Raw genomic sequence first — 25,000 nt, forward strand, 5'->3', positions numbered from 1 at the left:
GAGAGAGGGTGGTGTATGGTGGTGTGTTGGTTGTTGCTCGGTCCTCTGAGGTGGAGGTTCATCTGGTGAGAGGATTTCTGACTGGGGGGAGTGGGGGAGAGGGTGGGGATGGGTGGGGGTGGGGGGTTGGTTTAGTTGGGGGGGGGGTCATTGATCTGAGGTGGTGTGGAGGGTGTGTGGTGCGACTCTGTTGGTGCCCTGGCTCCTGCTGCAGGTAGGGAAGGTGCGGGCCCTACCCCTACCCCTTATCCTAGTCTGAGTGTCTGAGTGTGGGCTGTGGAGGTGAGGGGAAGGTCCAGGCTCGAGGTGGGGTGGTATGGGGACTGGTCGGTATGGGGGAGGGGGGGAGTAGGTTGAGGGGGTGTGGGTTGGTAATGAGTGGTGAGTGAGGGGCGGACGGTGTATGGAGTAGTGTGTGTTCTAGTTGATGTAAGGTGGTGGGTAATAGTCTGTGGCCCAATCTCTTGTGCGCCCAGTTGGTAGCGATCTTAAGTGAGAGTGTGTTGGTGGGCTGGGGTGTTTGTGTGAATTCGTCTATTGTGTGTGTGTAGTGTTCTTTGAGGATCAACATGTTATTGTGCATCCAGGTGTTGGTGTTGTCATTATGTTTTTGTAATGTGGTGTCTGTGGGTGATGCGGGTTTGATGAAGTGTGATCATTTGTGGACCTGTCGTAACATCCCCCTGGGGAGTTCCCGGGAGGACACAGCTCTGTCCGCTGTGTCCCTGTGGTGCAGGGCCTGGAGTATTTTAAAATATACTTTGTCTTTTCCATGGGTTGGGCCATCTGGTGCAATGTACCGGGTGTGTGTTGGTGGTGGTGGGAGGAGTGGACGGGTGGATGGTGGAGGTGGTCTTTGTGGTCTGAGTGGTTGTGTGTGTGGGTGTGTTGGTGTGGGTCTAGTGTGTTCTGTGGTTTGATATGTGTGTGTGGGTCTATTGTGGTGATGGTGGGTGTGTGGGGGTCTACACGGAAGGCTGGGGGGTCTATAACGGGATGTAGGTGGGGGAAGTAGCGTGCGTCTGTTGTGTGCGTGGTAGTGTGGCTATGTGGTGTTGGTGCGATTGGTGTAGGTAGGCCTCCAGGGTGAATACATTTCAAAAAAGATATATCAATTTCAAAAGGGTAAAGCTGTGAGGGGGCTCTGACCTGCTGACGGTGACGGTGGGGGTCCCGTGGTGGGTAGCCGGAGAGGGTGGTGGTCCCGTGGTGGGTAGCCGGAGAGGGTGGTGGTCCCGTGGTGGGTAGAGGCGACAGCAGGACGGTCCCTGGTAACTGCTGACGGTGACACAGCCAACGGGCCCATAGATTTGGTAGGTGACCTTTTAAGAGCATTTAAAATAAATAAACCACTCAAATAAATATTTCCATTTATTATGTTTATGTATTACTGTATAACTGTGTGGATGAATGTCTTACTGTGTAACTGTATGCGTGTGTACATGTTAATAATCAGGGAATAATAACAAGTATGCTAGAGACCAGCACTTGTTCTGCTTAAGTGTGTTCTTAATTCAACACGAGAGCTACAGTACTTCTGATGTTTCTTCTAGATGGGGAGGGATTCTGCAGACCGTAGGAAGACTGTCTGGACTGTGAATGACAGCCATGCAGTATGAATATATCCCTGTGTACATAACTGTGTGTGTGTGTGTGTGTGTGTGTGTGTGTGTGTGTGTGTGTGTGTGTGTGTGTGTGTGTGTGTGTGTGTGTGTGTGTGTGTGTGTGTGTGTGTGTGTGTGTGTGTGTGTGTGTGTGTCCTGTTCCTGAACAGCTCTAAAGTCCTGCAACATTGTCTTGCTGATATTCGGACTGCTGAGTATTCTCCTAATCTCCCTGCAGTTCAGTGAGTCTAAATCATATCATCCTGAATAAAATTAAAATAATAATAGTAAAAAAGTAAAAATAGTAATATAATTATTGATATTATTATTATTATTAATAATAATAATAATAACAATAACATTAAAGGTTGGGTATGGGATATGCGAAATGCCAGCAGATTTTGAAAATACACAACTCAAATGGTCCTACCCCCTCTCCTTCAACGCTGACTCTGACTCCACCCATTCCAAGTACATGGACACGCAATCATGCACGAGCGAACACAGATGCGCGAGAGCGAGTCATTTGCTAGTTAGCTAGCTCCAGTAGCTACCGCAGGATAACAACAAACAGAAGCTTGCTCTGGGTCACGAGGTTTGAGTATGTGCACGAAGGGGTCGCGCGCGGGGCGCGGGGGAGTGCAGTACGACCGTTTGATTGACGTACTTACTGTCCAATAGAGCTCCTGCGTCACGTGACTTTTGGTTGTCGGACGCCATTTTGGCAGTAAACATGACGACCAGCGCCAGCAGCCTTCAAGAGTTCCTACCGAGCGAGTATACGTGCCATTTTAGTTTAGATGAAATTCGTTTTTATACTGGAAAATTACATAGATTAAATATAAGTGACCCATATAACGCTCCTGGGGTGCTTTTCAAGAGCATAACATCCAACAAAGATTATTTACCTGACTTGCGCTACGCTGACATCCAGAGCTATCTGGTAAATTTCCCCTCAGTCTACACTGGGGACTCCCTCAGAGCTTACAAAGGCTTGGATGCTTATAAATGGTGTCAGTCCGGCTTTGTAACTCAACTTCGACTGTGGAGTCTTGCATCCAAAGACTTCGGTATCATCACTGCAAGGGTAAGTATTAAATTATCCCAGTTTGATAGACAGTGTCACGTTAGCATTGTTTGTTTATTAGCTTGACTAGGTACGGCAGTGTCACGTTAGCATGTTTGTTTATTATCTTGGGTAGCTACTGCAGTGCATCTGTAACTTGCTAGTTTGTGTTTTTGAACGTACCCAACCTAAGTGGCTGTCATTTTCAACCTTAATTTATATTTTTTGAATTTCATACATAGGTTAATCACTCCCAACGGCTGAATGACAGTCAACTGAAGCCATGGGTGGTGGTGAGGAACGACGGTGTAGTGATGGGAGCCCACTGTAACTGCACAGCAGGACTTGGGGAGAGTTGTTCTCATGTGTCAGCTGTGCTCTTCAGACTGTGGGAAAAAAACAATGCAAGGCATGAGGAGATCAGCTGCACGTCCAAAAAATGCAAGTGGACCTCTCCCAGTGAGGATGCTGGGAAGAATGTGGAGTACCAACAGGGAAAGGACATCATATTCAACAGTAGTCAACAAAATAAAAAGGGGAATTCCACCAAGGGTACATCTGCGCCCCCATCTTTCCCACCCCTGACTGCTGCTGAGCAAGCGCAGTTCTACCAAAACCTCTCTCAGTGCCGGACTCAAGATGGGAAGTCCTGCAGACCTGCTGTTCTGTCAGTTGTTCCCGGGTATGCCACAACCTATGTACCAAAGGCTGTCAAGCTTGATATACCTGAACCCCTTACCAGTTTGTACGACAAGAAGGCAAGAGACCTGAGCCTGGCTGAATTACAAGAGCGTGCAGAAGGAATATTTGATGACTTGACTGTCACTGAACAACAGGTAGAGAACATATTCTTTTTACTATTGACTGAAATCTAAGATCTACCATGTTATGTGCACATGTGCTGTGTGTGCTGCTAATTTGCAATGTAAATGAGTAACTGAGTAACTGGATTGGCATGTTTTCTTCAGAGTGATATTGTAGAGGAGGAGACGCAAGCCCAGTCCAAGTCCAGAATTTGGTTTGATCAGAGGAGTGGTAGGGTGACAGGATCTACCTTCAGAGCAGCAACAAGAACAGACCCCAGAAAGCCAGCAGTGTCTCTCATAAGACAGATATGTGACCCAAAGTCCCATGTTTTCAGCAGTGAGGCTACCAGGTATTCATGAGCATAGAGAAGTTGTGAGGTGAATGAACAGAGAGGGTAAATGCAGTAAGTACTAGGCTATTCTTTAAAAAAAAAAAGAGCAGAAGGGTAAACCAAGTACAGCAGTAAACATTTTGTTAAGGGCAGGGAAGTAGTAATGTGGGGGGCATTACTATTGTCCAAACCTAATATTTACATTCTTTCTTCAGTTGGGGATGCAAGAATGAAAAACTAGCCAGAAAATACTACGAAATGCAACATCGTCTATCACACAGAGATGTCCTGATTAGACCAGCCGGATTTAAAATATCAACTCTCCACCCATTTATTGGGGCCTCACCGGATGGGTATGTTTCCTGCAGCTGCTGTGGTACAGGGGTTATAGAAATTAAGTGTCCATTTTCAGCAAAGGACCTTTCTATCAGTGAAGCTGTACAGTCTGTTGGACACTTTTGCCTGGAACAAGATTCCCAAGGAAAAATTAAAGTTAAGCGAGACCATGCATACTTCCACCAAGTCCAGATGCAGCTATTTGTTACGAAATGTGATTACTGTGATTTTATTCTGTGGACGGAAAAAGATGATTCACTCTTTGTGGAACGCATTACATTCGACTCAGAATTCTTCCAAAAAGAACTTGAACTTGCTTGTACCTTCTTTATAAAATGTATAATCCCAGAGTTGTTAGGCAAATGGTTTTCTGCACCAAAACAAGCAACTGCAAACACCAATCCCCAGCAACAGTGGTGCTACTGCCGCGCACCTGCGGCAGGGAACATGCTTGTTTGTGCCTCAGGGTTCTGTGCCGTGGAGAAGTTCCACCAAACCTGCCTTCGGATGAAAAGGGTACCGAAACAGTGGGTGTGTCCAAGCTGTAGGAAACTGCCCAAAAAAAAACACCTTAATTACTAGTCTTACTTAATTACACAATGTGTGAATATGAACTAGCTGATGCAATGTAAATATTTAATTGGTTAATAAAAACTGTTAAGCCAATGTTGTTCTCTTCTGTGTCTGACTGTCTGTAGTAGTATCTGTAGCGATCATAAAACATGGATAGATCATTCAAATCTAGTGAGTGAGAAAAGTAGTCACAACAAACAAGTGAGAAGCAATCAAAAAGGTTTATTTTCTGTTGGCACACAAATTCATCACTCTAAGGGCACAACAGAATCTGGTACATTTGTTAGTCCACAACATACACTCACAATTTTATCAAGATAAGTAACATCATTTTCTGTCTCTATATCTGTGAAAGTTATTGGCACAGTGTTTTGTAAGATAGTATATTTCTGACGAAGTACTCCTATGACTCTTTCAATGTGAATTCTTAAAGAGGCTAGAGATCTTGTATTCTCTATGTCAACAGGATCTAACTGTACTTTCCCACGAGTAAATGCTGGAATTTTTAATTCAGCCTGACACCTTTCAACAGACTCTTTCACCAGAAACCCCCTGTCTGCCAAAACAACATCTCCTGGGAGAATATTGGGTAAAAATGTACTGTGTTCTGTAATGAACTTATCACTGGTGCGACCTCCCCATCCAGTAGAAATGAAAGAAATTGTACCTTGAGGGCAAATGGCAATTAAATATTTCATGGTGTGATGTGATTTGTATTTTGAGTAACACTGTGCAGTGCACTGGGTCGCAATCTACTTGGTTTCTCTAGAAATATTTCAAAACAATCTATGATACAAACAGTCTTCTCGTAGCCGCCATTTCTAAATACATATGGAAGAGATGTTCTTAGAGGTTCTCTTTCAGGCCACACCACTAGACTTGGCACCAGTCTACAATAAATCAAATTAACACAGTGTTTGAAGTGTCTGGAGACAGTAGTTGGGTCAATGCCAAAATAAAAACCTAAAAAGTCAAATGTCAAGTTCATTCGCAGCTTCATCAAAGTCAACATGTATTGTTGAAAACATGTTATCGATGCCTTAAGTTTGAGAAATGGAGTCAAATATTGAAAGATGGTCATCAGACATGTATAGGTTGCTAACCCAGTGAGGACATTCACCTTTTTATCATCATTTTGCAAACTTATCTCTGTCAGGGTCTTCCTACTTATTTTGTCCCTTAACAACATATTTTCAGTTCTTAGAGCTTGGCATTCTAGCTCAAGAGACTCGATGCGCTTACTACAGGTTTCAGAGGTGCATGGTGGTGTTGCTGGATCAGGCTGGACAGGATCTTCATCACCTGAGTCCCCATCACAAGGATCTGTGATGGGGGGCTCTATGACTTGGTCTTCTGTGATGGAGGGCTCTGTGGTTTGGTCTTCTGTTGCTGCATTGTTTTGGGGACAATCAGTTGATGCTCTGATGAAAACACAGAAGCAGCAAATGAAGTTATCATGCATACAATACTGATGACAATGACATGTTTACACGTTTACAGTTTGGGATGTTTCATGGAAATCACATGACATTATCCTTCATTAAATGACTGGTGTGATGTTTTTGTTTATAACCATATCATGGCAGTTACCTATTTGAACACCGATCACAAGTAGACCCAACATGAAAATAATCAATCAGACGGGGGCTTGATCTAACAACTAGTTTTACCCACCTTAGACGGGTGGCTTCTGCACATAGCTTTGCCTGCTCTATTTTCTGCAATTTCGCCTTCTGCCTCCTGTTGAACACCTCCAGTCTAGCTTTCCGTCTCCTCTTCTCTGGAGACGGAAGATAGCTAAAAAGCGATGGCACAAAGTCCGGACTTAAAGGGTTGTCACTCTTTCTCCCTACAAAATAAAAAGGAATGTCAACACGGGTTTGTTTACCACTAGCTTACTACAAGCTAATTTGCTAACTGGGTAGGCTGCGCCAGAACCATATCTTGAAAAAGGGACTGGATGGTATGATTCAAGTACTTAGGTAAAATTAAACTGACCAGAAACTTTTTGTAACATTGTACTGTATTCGTCACCCACCTGATATGAAGTGTTCGCTGCACAACCGAAATCCAACGGCCGGCGGGTCCCACCTTTCACTGTTGTTCTGTTGGCTCCTGGCTCTTTTAATAGCACTTAACCAAATTTCCCTCCTCGCTGCATCTTTTGGGATGCGATAAAATGAACATCCCTTCTTCTTCCCTCGTCTGTTTCGGCAACCTGGTGCACAACAGTTGTCAACCATCCTGTCAAGTGTCACTGTGTCACCGTGACAGCCAGTCAGTGCCTGCCAGATAACTGACGCGATTACTGCCAAAATGGCTACGCCTATCGTTTTTCGGCACGTGACCAGCAACTATGACGACAGGCGCAGGAACTCAATGCAACTCGGTGGCTCTGGAAATCATTGGCTGGAGTTTTTCGAGCCCTGCCCGTTCCACAAATGATTGACTTGTTTAATTTTCATGTCAGTACTTCTAAGTGGCTGCAAGTGGGTTATGATAAGGATATCAAGTAATTCTGCAAAAATGGCCAAAAAAGCAAATTCCATACCCAACCTTTAAAAACAATAATAATTAATTCTTATTGTCAGACCGCGGTGAGGGATGTCATGTCTTGGGTTCTTTGTCTTGTCAATTTCCGGTTTTATTTTTGAAAAGTAACTTCCCTCTCGTTTCAGGTCACTTGCCCTTCCTCCTGTCATTATCATTCAAACACGGCTATTGCTGACCCGATTAGGAGAGCTTGGTCTAGATCCTGCCCATATTGTTGGGCAGGATGAAGTATAGGCAGGGTTCGAGTTATGATTCCATTGCGCTGAATTTTGACGGGGGAGGGGGGGGATATAGGAGGTATGGGCTATTATGACACGGCTCTTCTCAATGTCGTGGTGGAACGCTCCGTTCACTTGCATGGGCCCTTCACAACAACGCCAGCTTCTTCGGTTGCTAAGCGACGTCAACGGCTTTGGCTAACTATTTCTCTGCTGATCAACACTACGTATGGTAACAATTAAATTGTAAAAAGACACCTTGTGAAGTCAGGCAAATTTTTCGTTTGGCAAGTAGCTGCTCATAATCGAAAATAAGCCCCTTCAGGTCGAAGCACTTCCGTTTCGCGTCGGTGTCCGGTTCGCCCCGTCTGGGCTTATTTTCCCGATAATGACCGGCGTTCTATTATCCCACTTAACGTCAATATTACTCTGCATGTGGAAGGGAAAATAGCTTTATTTGCAATTACAATATTATGCGGCTGTACTTTCCGAGACCCCCAAAGATATTTGAGTTTACTGCTTTCATGGGAGCCAGTCCTCTCTCTATGGGAGCTCAGCTCCCACTGCCTCCCACCTAACTCGAACCCTGGCTATAGGTCTTTCTACACTGCCGAGCCGGTTCGGTCACAGCTTATTGGCACGCCCGGCGATTTCACCGTATTATCTCAAGTTTCCTGTGTAAAACCGAGGCGGTCAAATCCCGGTTTCTTGGTTCACTGGGGAAGGCGGGGCTGTGCACGGAGTCTCTGACCTCTTTAGAATAATTTTTTTTTATTGCATACTCCCGAATGTTTTATTTTTTTTATGAATGAAGACACCCGCATGCAATAATGAGTTCACACTATAGTAGGCTAACAATGCTCTTAGCGTCCTATGAGTACCCTGGAGCACTCGTTAGCTACGAGCGTTTTCAAGACGTTCGTTACCAACGATGCTTTCGGGAAACGGTGTGAAAACTGTACGATGCTCGTGCGACCCACTCTGCAATCCACTTAGGCTAACGATGCTTTCGGGAAAGCATCGTTAGTGCTGCTTAAAACACTTGAGCAGCACTTGTTCTGCTTAAGTGTGTTCTTAATTCAACACGAGAGCTACAGTACTTCTGATGTTTCCTCTAGATGAGGAGGGATTCTGCAGACCAGACTGTCTGGACTGTGAATGACAGCCATGCAGTATGAATATATCCTTGTGTGTGTGTGTGTGTGTGTGTGTGTGTGTGTGTGTGTGTGTGTGTGTGTGTGTGTGTGTGTGTGTGTGTGTGTGTGTGTGTGTGTGTGTGTGTGTGTGTCCTGTTCCTGAACAGCTCTAAAGTCCTGCAACATTGTCTTGCTGATATTCGGACTGCTGAGTATTCTCCTAATCTCCCTGCAGTTCAGTGAGTCTAAATCCTATCATCCTGAATAAAATTAAAATAATAATAGAAGAAAAAATTGTAATATTATTATTGATATTGTTATTAATAATAATAATAATAATAATAACAATGACAATAAAAACAAGAATAATTCATTCTTATTGTCACACCGCGGTGAGTGATGTCATGTCTTGGGTTCTTTGTCTTGTCAATTTCCGGTTTTATTTTTGAAAAGTAACTTCCCTCTCGTTTCAGGTCACTTGCCCTTCCTCCTGTGTCACCGGTCTGGTGTCTCCCCTGATCCCTGATTGTTTCCACCTGTGTCTCCCGTCCTCATGTGTATATAAGGCATGAAAATCACTCACCTTTCGGCGAAATTCGCCGTTTTGAAACCAAAATAGGTGACCTCCGTGAATCGTGTAGATTCGATGAAAAAATATTTAGGGAGGGGGAGGGGGAGGGGGGGGGGTAGGTTCAGAGGCCGGCCAGTTTATAGTCCTCCGTAAAGTGCTGTACTTAGACACGGAGAGCCTGTCGGATAACCTCTCCGTAGTTTACGTGCGCATCCAATATTTTTTAACTATCAGTCGTCGCAACAGAGACGGTAAGGGCTGTGATTGGTCCTCTAACAAAATCATTTCCGGAAACGCTACTCGGTTTGACTTTGGACCTTATTTACTTTGTACGTTGTATACTTTGCACAGGACCAATACATTACCAAATAGGATTTTTAAAAGCTTTGGAAGTTTATTTACAAAACTATTTACAAATATTTTGTTGTCAACATATATCAGAGATTATAAAAACACAGCATCTATCAAACGACCATAAATCCTGATTATTATTTTTCTAGAAGAGTCCAGCAGCAGAGAGCAGACTCCCCTGGACCCAGCTGTGTCTCTATGAAGAGTGACCGCTCTATGGATCATCCTCCTCTCTTTAAAGATGGACGCCCCTCCAGAGAGGAGAGGTAGGAATATTAAACAGACAATGACAACAGAACAGTTGGTTGTTACCAGACTCTACTGATACTCTCTCTCACAAGCAATCATTAACTAACTGAAGATTTTTACTGGTTTACCTATACTCCTCTTGTTTCACTCAATGAGTGTTTGCCAACTGCAACTGTTGCTTCTTTCAGTGCGTTTACATGGGAAAATATAAAAGATGGTCCCCATTTGGATTGTAAAACATGACATGACGAGTCCCCTGTTAAATGGTATGGGGCGACCCTCACACTCCTGCATGGATCTTTTCATGTGTGGAAAAGAATAAATGTAATCCTCATCAATAATCAGTAATCATCTTTTAAGATATATTTAGAAGGGTTAAAAGATGTGCGTTTAATTTGCAATTTGCAAGTTAAATATGGACAATAATGCGATTAATCATCATTAAATATTTTTATTGATTGACAGCCCTAGTTAGCCCTGTTATCTATACGTCTTTTTTTCTCACGAAAAAAAGTCTCTTATGAACTATGGAAGAACTGTCTAAAGGCTCTATGGCAAATTATTTATTTTTTACTATAGGGAAAGCAGTTAACAATTTTTTTCTACCCTAATGAATACATAAATGCTGGAGTGTAAGTGTCGCTCCATACCATTGAACAGGGGACCAGTGTCATTTTGTACAGGCAAAGAGGGGACTTCTGTCATTCTGTACAATCCAAGTGGGGACCATCTTTTCTGTTTGACGGCACAAAGTTAAAAACAAAATTCTACACATCAAACTTTCTTTGATGGTCTGTATACTATTGTGCAGGTTCTGACATATGCTGTAGGTAACTCCATCAAAAAGACAGATGATAGCTTTAAGACGGTTCAAGTGCAGGGAACAGCGATTGTTGATTGATTGAACCGTGATAAATTGTGGTAGTTAAAACTGAAGTCATGTTATTGTGGAAAAATATAATCTAGAAAAAACTGTCCCATACATGAATTCACATTCAAAGAACAGACAAACTTTGTGCTCTAAAATATAAAAGATGGTCCCCACTTGGATTGTAAAACATGACAGAAGTCCCCTGTTAAATGGTAAGGGGTGACCCTCACACTCCTGCATGTATCTATTCATGAAGTGTGGAAAAGAAAAAATGTAATCCTCATCAATAATCTATGATCATCTTTTAAGATATATTTAGAAGGGTTAAAAAATGTGCGATTAATTTGCAAATTGCAAGTTAAATATGGACAATAATGCGATTAATCACGATTAAATATTTTAATTAATTGACAGCCCTAGTTAGCCCTGTTATCTAAACGTTTTTTATCTCATGACAAAATGTCTCTTTTGAACTATGGAAGAACTGTCTAAACTGTCCAAATTATTTATTTTTTTGCGATAGAGAAAGCAGTTAACCATTTTTTTCCAACCCATATGTATACATAAATGCTGGAGTGTAAGTGTCGCTCCATACCATTTAACAGGGGACCAGTGTCATTTTGTACAGGCAAAGAGGGGACTTCTGTCATTCTGTACATTCCAAGTGGGGACCATCTTTTCTGTTGAACAGCACAAATTTAAAAACAAAATTCTACACATTACAGTTTTTCTCAGTCGCTTTGGTACATTTCTCAGATCAGAAATGAAATTTGCAAAGCAGTAAGTGCATTTCTCAAAACAATGCGTTCAAATAGCAAAACACCATGGATTACCTGCAAAAGCCAGTCTCTTGCTCAAAATCCTTAGCTCATCTCTCAAAAGTTCAATGAACATGTCAGTGCCATCAGAATGACAAGTCCTTGCGTCATTGTCTACGGATAAGACAGTCAAATTGCTTAGTCATGTTGTCAATATAACAGTGTACTCTTGAGGGATAATCTGATGTAAACTATGGCTAAAGTTTTGAAGACAATTATTGTAAATTGTAAGTTACACCTTAGTGTATGTGGGAGATTGATTGCAAGAGACTGGACAAGATTCACATTTACGCTTTGACTGTTTGTACTGCAATTTGTTGACAGACCATGTCATTGCTAGAAATGTGAACATAGGAAAATCTCCTTAGGGAAAACTGTACATGCATTGCTGTCGGAATTACAGTGCAGTCATCCTACAACTCCTGACGTTCCTGTGTGTTGGGCCACAATTTCTCAGACAATTTACTGTAACATTGTGTTGTGCTCCAGCTATGTACTTGCCAGTTCATGGTTCAGGAGATGCACCTTTGAGCTATTGGTTGATCGTTGGTTGAACTAACACTTTACACATTTCCCTTCTTTAGAGAAAGGCAAGATTCAACTGGTAGCAATTGACCAATTCAGGATAGATTTAGAAAAAAGAACAAAAAAAAGAGTCTAAGGCCAGTGTATAGAAATGTATAGAAATATGTTTGACATATTATGACAACTTGTTCAACCATTTTGCATGCAAAGACTTATGCAATGAACTAATACCTAAATGTTGTGGGGGTGAGACTCTTCCATAGAGACCATTGCAATACATTTTGATCAACATAACATAAGCAATTGATAATGTAGGAAAGAGCAGAGAATTGTACATAATCATGTGCATGGATGTACCAAAGCATTCGCAACGTTTTCAAATAAATGAGAAACTGTTTTTTTCATGTGCACAAGTGACACACTGATGTGAAAATTGAACAGGTAGTTTGGAGAATTTCAATTCTGATCTGAGAAATTAACCAAAGCGACTGAGAAAAACTGTAAACTTTCTTGAATGGTCTGTATACTATTGTGCAGGTTCCGACATATGCTGTAGATAACTCCATCAAAAAGACAGGTGATAGCTTTAAGGATGTTCAAGTGCAGGGAACAGCGATTGTTGCTTGATTGAACCGTGATAAATTGTGGTAGTTAAAAGTCATGATATTGTGGAAAAATATAATTTAGAAAAAACTGTCCCTTACATAAGTTCACATTCAAAGAACAGACAAACATTGTGCTCTAAAATATGAAAAGATGGTCCCCACTTGGATTGTACAACATGTACAATCCAATGACAGAAGTCCCCTGTTAAATGGTAAGGGGCGACCCTCACACTCCTGCTGCATGGATCCATTCATGAAGTGTGGAAAAGAATAAATGTAATCCTCATCAATAATCAATAATCATCTTTTAAGATATATTTAGAATTGTTAAAAAATGTGCAATTAATAGGCAATTTGCAAGTTAAATATGGACAATAATGCGATTAATCACGATAAAATATTTTAATTGATTGACAGCCCTAGTTAGCCCTGTTATGTATACGTTTTTTTTTCTCAGGACAAAATGTCTTATGAACTATGGAGGAACTGTGTAAAGGCTCTATGGCAAATTACTTATTTTGTACTATAGAGAAAGCAGTTAACAATTTTTTTCTACCCTGATGAATGCATAAATGCTGGAGTGTAAGTGTCGCTCCATACCATTGAACAGGGGACCAGTGTCATTTTGTACAGGCAAAGAGGGGACTTCTGTCATTCTGTACAATCCAAGTGGGGACCATCTTTTCTGTTTAACAGCACAAAGTTAAAAACAAAATTCAACACATCAAACTTTCTTTGATGGTCTGTATACTATTGTGCAGGTTCTGACATATGCTGTAGGTAACTCCATCAAAAAGACAGATGATAGCTTTAAGGCGGTTCAAGTGCAGGGAACAGCGATTGTTGATTGATTGAACCGTGATAAATTGACTGTTTATCAAGCACTCCTTCACACGACTGTTGTGAAGGAGTGCTTGAACGCCGCTGCCGAGACGTTATTTGAAGGTAAACAAAGGGATGAATTGTGTGAAAAAATAAAGCAAATCCCAATGTGAGCTGCAACGACAACCAGAAAATCCGAAATGTTATCAGATGACGCACTGTCACAGCTTCATGCGGCTGTTCAGAGTGCCCCATCCTTAGCCATTGATGAGTCTTCAGATGTAAGGGATAATGCCCAGCTTTTGGTTTATGTGCGATTGTTTCATCAAGACAAGAAAGATCTGTGAGGAACTGTTGGTACTTGAAGGCCTAATGCTCTTTTTGTGTTTATTTGAAATGAAGGCCTGGTGTTCCTGTTCTGCTTACTTCACATGTAGGCCTTATGCACTTTTTATGTTTACTTGAATTGCAGGCCTAATGTACCTGTTTTATTTACTTTTAAATGTTAATATGCGTTACTTTGACTTAGTAGTTTTTCATGGTTAAAAGTAAGCTATTTGGAAATTGAAAATAAATACATCTGAAAATATAAGGTAATATGCCGTGTTGATTGTATTACACAAAAGAAGGCTATTAGGACGTGGTAGGTTCGGACCTTTCTTAGAAGGAATTTTTAGTAACTGGACCTTGTTCAATTTTAATTGAAGACCCCTGGCCTAGTGTGAGTGCAGGCCAGAGAACAATGGGGCCAGTTGAGCCAGTTAGGTGTGAAAACTGCCAACGGCGTTGGTGTGAGTGCACCCTAAGTAGCATAAAGTATGTAAATCCATTCCACATCCCCCCCTCCCTAAAAGCGGTATATAATGTGGTGAAGAAATGGTATAGTAACAAAATCCTACTGTATCTCTATAGTTAAATTAGTATTTTATTATGATCAGAGCAATTTATTCGAATTCAAAATAATAAACCTGCTAGTTTGATAGTATCTAGAATAAAACTGGAAGCCAACCTGTCTGCACTTGCATTGCCAGAGAAAAGTTAGCAACCTTGAAACTCACTGTAGAAAGGCCTAGCGACCATCGTCAACTCAGGTAACCATCCCCCCATCACGATACGAGACAAGAGCAACAACCCTCCCCCGTCTCTCACTTCTCAGGGGCCACTCACACTAGGGCCGTTTGCCTGTTCCTTGCTGCAGGAAGATTCAGCAAGATTCCCCCCCTTCCCCCCTCCCCCCGCTGGCCCGTGGTCACACTGCTCCCAAAGGCCGTGGCCTGGGCACGATTGCTCCTTCATACATACGTCATCACGTCGTAATACGATAAATACGTCATCACCAAGCGTGGTGTCCAGCTGCGACTGAGTGCTGTCGTCGGCCCAAATTTCAAGTAAACACTCGACTTCACTATCGCACCAACGTAAACCCACTCGTGAACCCCTTGCCGCCATTGTTTAAAATGATTGTTGTGGGGAAGAAGGGCATGGACCTATAAAGAAAGAAGAGTCTCGCAAGGACTACGTCATCCAGCTCACGTTGGTATGAACAAAGAAGAGCGCTTTTGGAATCTCAATTACGCATCATGCTTTAGCACGTCACTTTATAGACCTAAGGCCTATAGATAGACTGTAAAAGTAGTCAGGAATCGAATATTTCCCTCGTAGTTTAGTTCTGCTTGTATAACATGAGGCCGACTATTTCGTAATTCTGTTGAATTGTTTAAGTTTTCAACAATATTTCGACATCGCAACAGACTGGCTGGGCTTATTATACGGAACATGCATTCAAATTTAGGCTACTACGAGATAATAACTACAATAGTCTACCGCAAATTCACGGTCATCCGAGGTCAGAAGGTTAACAGCCCTTTAACGCAAATCAGAGCAAGCATCAATATCAACATTTATTTTGCAGCATTTCAAAAACAAAGCCTTTCAGAAGCCTTTAACTTATCAGGCAAACTAACAATATCCTTAAGGGCAGAACATCAAAATAATAACTGGGTAGTTTTGCGCCAACAGGCAGGCTTAAAAGATTGCCAAACATGAAAATAGATAGGCATGGGAAGAAGAGAGAGCATGAGAAGAAAATGTATTAATTCATTTACAGGAGTAATCGGCGGGGTTCGCTCTTGAAAATGTCAATGTTTTCATCGAAGTCGAGAGTTACTGTAAGCTGTCTCTCAAATGTCAACAGACAGAGGGACTTAAGGCGAGTTGTAAGCATGGTGCTCCTATTTGCTGTTTTAATTCGGTTGACACTGGAAAAGACGCGTTCAACTAAACAGGATGTCATTGTGTGATCAGAGCTTGAAAGCATGGATATTCGGGAAAACGTCCTCATTGCATATGTCCATCACTTCAAGAATACTTTTGAGATGTTCTCTTTTTTCCTTCTCTCTGAGTTGCACAAACACTGCGAGCTCCGACTCTGATATGGTTATCTAGCGCTTTCCTGTATCATTGAGAGAGTTTGCTTTAGTAGCCAAAGTGGTGTCATTTATATCGAGGATGGGGACATCAGGATTGCTGCAGATGACATGAGCCCATAGGTGTCACTGTGGAATCGGTTGTTCAGTTCATTAAGCTGGCAGCCTATTAGCGCGTTGGAAATGTTGCGCAGGTCACTGTCACTCCTCACTCTTGTCGATTTCCCCAACGTGCATGTGAAGATACTTCCCTCAAATCGGCCTGGGAGATTTCTTGAGCGGGAGGGCAAACTGGGTACATCCCAGTTGTTGACATCATGATCCTCCATCATCTTATTTGTTGTTGCCAACATGTTTAAGAACGCACAGTCACCTGAGCACATGTCTGTCAGTTCTTGTTTGAGGTTCTCGATCAAATCAATCGTGTCTGTCACTGATGCGGTGATGGACTGGAGGCTATTAGACGTGAAGTTAAAGGCTATATTGCCAATGCAAAAAAAGAACTTCACAAGGTCTGTCTTTTTATAATTACTATTCGTAGCGTTGATTAGCAGAGAAATAGTCTGCATAAGACGTTTACGTTGCTTAGCAACCGAATACACTGGGGTTTATGAATACCTGACATGCGGAGTGATATCAAAGACGTGATTCAGAGGCAAAAACACTTCCCTTGACGCTTTCATTCCACAGCATTGAAAAGAACTGTGCAATAAATTAAATATATAATATATATTATTTTATTTTTTATCTTTTTAAGAAAAGTTTTGGGTGGGCCTGTTGAACAGTGGGTGGGCCTGGGTCCGTCAGGCCCACCCATAACGCCGTGCCTGGTGTGAGTGCAGGCCAGAGAACAATGGGGCCAGTTGAGCAAGGTGTGAGTGCACCCTTAAGTAGCATAAAGTATGTAAATCCATTCCACATCCCCCCCTCCCTAAAAGCGGTATATAATGTGGTGAAGAAATGGTATAGTAACAAAATCCTACTGTATCTCTATAGTTAAATTAGTATTTTATTATGATCAGAGCAATTTATTAGAATTCAAAAGAATAATCCGCCTAGTTTGATAGAATCTAGAATAAAACTGGAAGCCGACCTGTCTGCAGTTGCATTGCCAGAGGCAAGTTAGCAACCTTGAAACTCACTGTAGAAAGGCCTAGCGACCATCGTCAACTCAGGTAACCATCCCCCATCACGATACGAGACGAGAGCAACAACCCTCCCCCGCTCTAAGTTTCTCACTTCTCAGAGGCAGCACTCACCACAATTTAAGCTTAAATTTAGGATCTGTGAAGCGCATGGTTGCTGGTCACTCAACTGTTCTTAAAAATATGCAGAGAGACATGAATGATTATTTAGCCATCCTCTAGCTGACTGGTTCTTTGCCTCCTGGGTAGCCCTTTATTTAATACAGTTTCATACTTGACAATGGTAAGCAATCCATTAAAGCTGAGCCCTAAGATTCTGTTACAAAAACATAGTTACATTGAGTATATATAGTTATTTCCTCTTTCATAAAAGCAGGAGTGTGAATGTCGCTCAGTGCTATCTAAGAAGGGACTTGTGTCATTTTGTAATAGCCAATATAAATATATCATAATAACAATCTAAATATATCATATTCTGATTGTTATTATCTCTTAAGAACTATCCATTTAGCTTATTTATTTTTTTACTCATCCATGTTGGAGTGTGAATGTCACTCTATGCTATCTAAGAGGGAACTTCTGTCATCATGTATCAGCCAACAGTGGACCCCTGTCATTCCATACAGTACAAGTGTGGACCACTTTCTGTGATGCAAATCAACAATTCAAATGCATTTCTTTAAAAATAGATTGGGGACTGAAGTACATTGTAAAATGGTAAATTAAGGCTTATTTGGGGATCGAACAATTTCAAAGGTCTAGACCCTTATGTTGTATTTTAATTGTATTTGTTAATCATTTTTATTGATACAAATGAATAGATAGGTTTTTGTTAGACTATTCTATTCCTAAAAACACACTAACAAATCAAGTTTGACAAATTATTATTACATTAGTTGAGATCTCTATCTTTCCCTTACAGTATATATAGTTAATTCCTCTTTTCATAAAAGCAGGAGTGTGAATGTCGCTCCATGCTATCCAACAGTGGACCCTGTTGGGAAAAACGGTCTGTCTAGCTACTGGACCAGATAAAATGAGACGGAGAGGTAATAAAGTCTATCGGCACGAGGACCTTGGATTTATTAAGTAAAGTGGCAACGGTTATACAGAGTCATAAAGCGTGAGAAATCGAATATGTCTAAGTCCCTAATCAGCGCTGATGGTTCGTCTGGAGCTTCGCCTCCGTGGAAGGTCTGCTTCAGAAGAAGGGTGAAGAGTCCCTGTGTGATGCAGTCTTATGCTGTATCCTCCTCTCGATGAGGTGTGTGCGTTTGAGGTGTGTGCGGTTCTGTGTGTTTTGGCTCCCAGGCCCTGAGAGAGCTTCGTAACGGGGAGAGTTCCTCGTGTCTCTGGTGTGATAAATTAAAACGGGGGAGTGCCCCCCCGAAGTGTCTCGTGTGTGATAATTTAATGTGGCTCTCAGGCCCCTAGTATGGGCAGAGGTATCTCTTGGTTCCTCCTAACGGGGAAGAGCTCTCAAAATGTCTCCTGTGTGATAAATTAATGTGGCTCTCCCGTTCTGGAGATGATACTGGTGCATTGTCTGAGTGTCCACCATCTGCCTGCCTGGGAGATGGGGCCTTCAGCTCCGGCCTTGACCTGACTATATATTATCATGTTTGTGTTATGTGTTCGTTGGGTTTAGAGCAAGAGTCGACTATATTATAATGTGTCCATGTGATGTGCTCATCAGGCTAGGGTAGGAGTTAGCTATATTTATAATGTACATGTGATGTACTCAGCAGGTTATTTTTCCCAACAACCCCTGTCATTACATACAAAAAAAGTATGGAACTTTTAAAGCTGAGCAGTTACATTTTGTTAGAAAAATACACTATGTTTGTTTGTTGTTTGCATGTTTCAAGAGACTGGTTTTCTTCGTGATTGCATGTTTGAAGAGACTTTACTAAGTAGTCTGTTTAACAGCCCTCTACACTCTGACAGACGTGTGAACGGCTGCAGGTCGTTCACACAATAGAGGAGTGTTTGAAGCGACGTGTGTGGATTGGTCGTTGAAAATCAAGCTCTGGCCAGCAGAGGCGCTATAGAGTATGGACTAAACACTCACACACTTTCAGGTCCCCTCTTGGCGAAAGTTGAGAAAATGCGTAAAAATATTTTAGGCATGTTTTTAGGTTGATTTAAGGCATGACCAAAAGGGGACCTGAAAAATGTCCCCTCTTGGCTCGGAGGTCCCCTGTTGGTGAAGGTGTTACGACGCCGAAGTCCACTGTTGGATAGTTAGGCGAGTACACACACACACACCCACACACACACACACACCAGTTCTTCTCTGCTGTTGATGACCACCAGGTCTGCCTTTCTCTTCTGACAGTCTTCTCTACTGGCCCTCCAGCCCTTCTTAGTAGTAGAAACGCGGTAGAGACTCTTGTCGTGAAACATCCAGCCCTGAAGTGTCAATTCATCTGTTGAATGTAAAAGAACATCCTGAACAAACAGAGAACTGCTTATCTTACGGTCTTCATTACGGACACACAACCCTGAGACCTGACATTAACAGACCACATAGAAGCATGACCTCAATAGACGACAATAGAAACCTGACCTTAGTAGACCACAATATGAATCACAGAAGCAGAGGGTGTTTTTTAAATGAATGTTAATGACGCGATTGATTTAATAACTTGGATAAAACCCTCACCGAGTTCATCCAGTAAGTGCTCTCTCCCCTCTTTCCAGGGTGACGGTGAGTCTAGGACAGGACAAAGGAATACAGAAGATATGAGCTCTAAAACAGAACGACATCGTCTCTAAGCATCACAGGACCCACAGCCAACCAAACACAAAGTCCATAATTATTAATACTAATAATTAATATTATTAGTATTAATAATATTAATACTAATTAAAATAGCAATAACTACAGTTATCAATATCATTATCGTTGCTATTGTTACAATTATTCATATTAGTTGGCCTAACACAAATTCTAACAAATACAATAATGATCATTATCATTGCTATTATTACAGGTTGAGCGCGCGCATTGCACGCTCAGCCTCGAGTTGTAATTAAACCCATACACTGTAAAAAATGTCCGTGAAATAAACAGTAAAAACCTGTGAAATCATGACATAAAAAAACTGTAAATAGTAAAACTATAAAGCCACGTTTATGTTACAATATTTTTTTGAAAAATACTAAACCAAAGAAAACGGTTAATATTAGTGTAAAAAAATGTTCAAATAATAATATTTACGTGTAAAATTAACAGATTCCTGTAGTTAAAACACTAAAAAACAGTAATACAAATAGCAATACAATTTTGTCCAAGTTACAACAATTAACTGTTGAAATAATGATTTTTGCCCGTTTAAACAGAAGAAAACCGTAGGCGTCGTCAAATTTACGGATAAAAACAATAAAACTTGGTTAATAGGAATTGTCTAAAAAATTACGGGTTATTTTTTCTAGATGATATTTGGTATGGCTCTTCTAGACCGGGATGCATATTCCCAGACATGTGACTTGCTTCGTATCTTGAGGAACTTCTGTTTTCAACCCTCGACACAAAACCATACCTTTCCTGAGACTTCAAGCCCCTGAGGATCTGATGTGCTGCTGCTGAGGAGGAATGTTTCAAAACTAAACACTGGTGAGGCCTCCATAATGGAAAACTTGATTAACCTGCTGCTCCCAAGTTGAGCAGACTTGTGATTTTCTTACCTGTTTGCCTAAACAGGTCAGGCCCTATTGCCGGAGCAGAGAAGATGGCGAGCTAAAGGAGAAACTTGAAAAGACTCAAAACAATTCCCTCAAATGGCAGGCCTCAAGCCTGGCTACCTGGTGTGGTAGTATTTCCCCTACTAGCACAAACATTTGAAGGATGAGTGGAGCTAGGTGGAATCTGGCAAGTGTCAGGTTAGTAAAAGGTTCCTTAAGTCTGAATAACGAATTGTGAACTACCTTATAATTCTGTTAATTGAAGTTCTATTTTATTTAACAATCGAATTTTCCTCGATTAAGTTAGTGTTTTTTTGTTAGTTAAAGACAAGTGAACTTTGTAAATCAATACATTTATTTATTTATTATATACGGAGACCACCAGACTTCCTCGAAGCAACGAGAATGATCTATTAAATTCTAGATGTGAGTATAGGCATATAGTGCCACACACGATCCATGGCCATTCGTCAATATGACGTATGAATATGAATGACGGCTGCGAACTCTGCCCTGCGTCAATTTCCACCGGGCGCGGAACGGCAGCGTAGCGCTGCCTTGCGAGCCAGCCGTATTCACGCGAGATCACGAGATCACGCGATAATCCTAAACCTAATGTACTCACCATTCACTCCCAAAACTACTGCAATTAAATGCCACGCTTTGCCCTTATAAAAATGACGTAATGTTGATGTGAAGTCGTGATAGGCTACATGAGCTGAGTTTTGTGTTTTATTTTGAAAATTGACCAGATGCTTTATGGCTTTTACTTTTCCACTTCCTGCCCCGCTCGATCTGCTCTGTTGAAATTGATTAAACGTAGTAATGTGGGATAGGGCTGTAGGAGTGGGAACATAGAGCTGTTGGAACATATGAATGACCCTTTGTAAAATAGGCTATAGATAAAATGATCAATAAGGAAAAGTAGCCATAAGAAAAGTAATATTAAAATGTAACCAATTAACATTCCCGCAAAAAAAAAACGGCTGTGTTTGAATTTAAACCTTTTGAAATCTTCCTCAACAAATCACAGCGCACTAGACTGGTTTTCTGCTCTTTCATTGGATTACAAATGATCGCATGAGCAGCTGTTTTGACAAGTTCACGTCTCGTATCCCGCGCAGGCGCGCACCAAGCAGTCTGCGGCGCGCAGTGACCGAAGTCTTGTGAACACGTCTCAGGTCCATGACACGGCTACTTGAAGAACTACCCTCTGAATAGCTGGTCACAATTCATTTTCTTAATTCTTGAAATCATGAGTTGTTTAACAGAAATATACTAGTTTCTGTTTAGTCAAGGATATACAAAACTCAGAGTAATGACTCAGACGGACGGAGGGGTTAACTAGTCCACGGTGTGTTCATGCTATCTGTTGCTGAACTCATTCAGCTCACTTGTTTTTTATGTTCAGTAGAGGTGTGTTTTTTTTCCACAATCATCCGAGCCAAGCAAAACAGTCGGTAATGTTAATAAGCTAAAAATGATTGTCTGCCCGTTTTGTAGTCAAACACTGCAGACATTGAGAGGGTTTGTGTTGCATTGTAGAGTTCACAGAAATGAACCGCGTTGTTTTTTCAAATGTTTTGGCGCCAACTGCAAGCGGACATTTTCGACCTACGCAGCTTTTAAAGCTCACTTCTATCGGGCTCACAATGTGCCTGTTCCCTCTGTTACTGCTACGGCCGCTGTGGCAAATTTAAAATGTGCAATTTCTCTGTGTGAGCGCCAATTTCACACAGTGAACAAACTTATATCCCACCTAAAAGAGCATTTACTGGAGGGGCGACATGTGGCATGTCCAGTAACTGGTTGTCAAAACAGGTTCACTGTGAAGTCATCATTTACTGCTCATATTTCCAGGAAACATAGAGCATTTTCTGTGGATAGTGTAAGAGATATGTACAGAGAAACTATATCCCAGGCTTCTGCTGTCAGTGGATGTGAGGATGCCCCTCAGAACACAAATGGGGAGACAAATGAAAGCAGTGAATATCTACAGAATTTCAATGACACTTACGTAAGGAATATATGTTTATTCTACCTAAAGTTGCAAGGACAGCTCCTCCTTCCAAACTCAACAATCCAGACGATTGTTGAAGAAATGCAAAATGTGCATACATTAGGACAGGAGTACACTTTAGGGCTGTCACTTTTTATTCGAAGTTCGAATATTCGTTCGAAGGTGGGGTGAAAAGTTCGAATTCGAAGTGTAATTCTCCATTCGAACTGTAAAAATGCGCTATAAAGAAGAGAGCGGCGAGTGGCTTCTCCTCAATAAAGCGGCCCTCCTGGATCCCCGCTTCTCCCGGTTAGTCCACCTTTCCCCTGCACAGAAACATCTCGTGACTGAAAGCCTCTCACACGAGCTCACTGAAACGGAGACCGACACTGATCGCACACGACAGGGGGGGCATTTGGGGGCCGTGCCCCCCCTAGCGGTCATTAATGCCCCTCCTACCACAGGTCATTATTTTATTTATTTTCCCGATAATGACCGGCGTTCTATACATTATCCCTTATATTACACAGGTCTTCTTAATGCTGTGGAAATCGCAAGGTCCAGTTTTAGAACGCGGCAATTTAACTATTTCTCTTCAGCCAATCACAGCACAGAACAACTTGTACGTCACGGCCTTACTCTCCCGGTACCGTACTGTCCACTCCAGCATAAAAATATCAGATTGAAATATCCGATATACGGAGAATGACAAAACACAGTAACTCTAGCCTACTCTCAAGCAAAATAAAAATAAAACTAATTGCAAACCTAACTAATTGCAAACCTAACTAATCTAACCTAACCTACGCAAATAATGCTGTTGCGGCTCTCAGCTGTGCCAGAGCGTTCACAGTTGCTAGGGAAACCACCTAGCGTCGCAGCCCGTTGCAGCGTGTTGCAGCCAGTGTGAACCATATGATGTCTATGGTGTGAACGGCCCAGTTTTAGAACGTCGCAGCCCGTCGAGTCGCAAGGAGTTGCGAGTTGCAAGCCGTTGCAAGGTGAATCTTTGGTCTGAACTGGGCTTAAAGCTTATATGTTGTCCGGGGTGTTTTTGATTATTGTGGAGGCTGTTCTCTAGGTTTATAAACAGTGCCAGGCCTACTTAATGTTTTTTTGGAGGTTCATAAACTGTTGATGTGAATAAACTATTTATGACATAGCAGAGGTGGTTAAACTTATTTGCGTTTAGCATCCACGACAGCCCTCCCCCTTTTTTTGCGTTAAAATATTTCACAAAAGGCAGTGCCCCCCCGCTGGCGACCCATGCCCCTCCAGTAGATCTGCTCTGGAGCCGACTCTGGAGAAGACGCTGTCGGCCCCATAGACATCTTATAGATAGACGGAGCATCGAATGCTACCGCCTACTGGCGCTGACGAGACGCGGGGCCGCCATCTTGGAGTGGTCATCCGCTCCACTCAGTGTAATCCGTTTGGCTGGAGCAATGAACTGTCAGCGCATTTAATTAATCATGCCTCACTGAATACCACTGATTTTCATGCGTTTTTTTGTCATACGTGTAGCTATGATAAAGGCCACATGGTTTGGCGTGTTTTATTATTCGATACTAATTATACCAATAGTACGGTAATGTTAAATCTTGCTTGTGAAAAGTAATCCCCCGATTCCTATTATGGATTGTCCGCCGATTTGAGCAGGAATACGCTGAACAACAGCCCGGCATCCTGTTTCTGCTGCTGTTGCTCCTCCCGGTTGACCACTCCAAGATGGCGGCCGTATTTCTCGCGTCCCAGCAGCCAATGCTCCGTCTATCTATATGATGTCTATGGTCGGCCCCGTGCACGGAAAGTTCAAGTTTAAACTCCCGGACAGAACTGTAGATAGCAACACCGTTATCTGCAATCTCTGTAGTAAGGAATTTTCCTATCACCGGAGTTCATCAACCCTTAAATATCAACTCAACGCAAAACGTTTGGTAGCAAGCTCGCAGGTACGAGCTGCCACAGCCCCTGAAGCTGGCGCTAGCAGCCAGCCTCGTCAAGACACACTCGACTGAGATGCATTGAATCTTGAGTGAGATGGAAATTCTAATAATTTGATCTTAATATGTTAATGAAAGACATGTTTTAAATAAATGAGACATTTATCTTTAAAGTCTATTATGTGAATTATTCATTGAATCACGAGGGAGACCGGGGGAGGGAGGGAGACGGGGGAGGAGGGGGAGACGGGGAAAGAGAGACGGAGAGAGACGGGGAGAGACGGGGAGAGAGAAAGAGAGACAGAGAGAGATTGTCCGGCCATCTGTCTGTGCATATAATACAACGTGGGCCTAAATAGAGTGA

At 42.0% G+C, this 25,000-nt stretch overlaps 2 protein-coding genes across 8 annotated transcripts in view; one reads left to right on the forward strand and one right to left on the reverse strand.

Annotated features, from left to right (window-relative positions):
- Positions 1–25,000, reverse strand: part of LOC132449644 (stonustoxin subunit beta-like) — a 148,839-nt gene that overhangs the window by 120,420 nt on the left and 3,419 nt on the right. The gene's annotated exons all lie outside the window — the stretch shown is intronic.
- Positions 9,670–25,000, forward strand: part of LOC132449982 (NACHT, LRR and PYD domains-containing protein 12-like) — a 182,311-nt gene continuing 166,980 nt past the window's right edge. For 4 of the 7 annotated variants that reach the window (XM_060041921.1, XM_060041922.1, XM_060041920.1 and 1 more), the window contains exon 1: positions 9,670–9,812. In XM_060041921.1, coding sequence (XP_059897904.1) covers positions 9,745–9,812 — 68 coding nt within the window. In that variant the 5' untranslated portion in view covers positions 9,670–9,744. The remainder of the gene's footprint in view (positions 9,813–25,000) is intronic. The other 3 variants (XM_060041925.1, XM_060041930.1, XM_060041931.1) reach the window with 1 other exon arrangement.

Source organism: Gadus macrocephalus, chromosome 21 (genome assembly GCF_031168955.1).
Source record: "Gadus macrocephalus chromosome 21, ASM3116895v1".
In the NCBI taxonomy this organism is placed as follows: domain Eukaryota; kingdom Metazoa; phylum Chordata; class Actinopteri; order Gadiformes; family Gadidae; genus Gadus; species Gadus macrocephalus.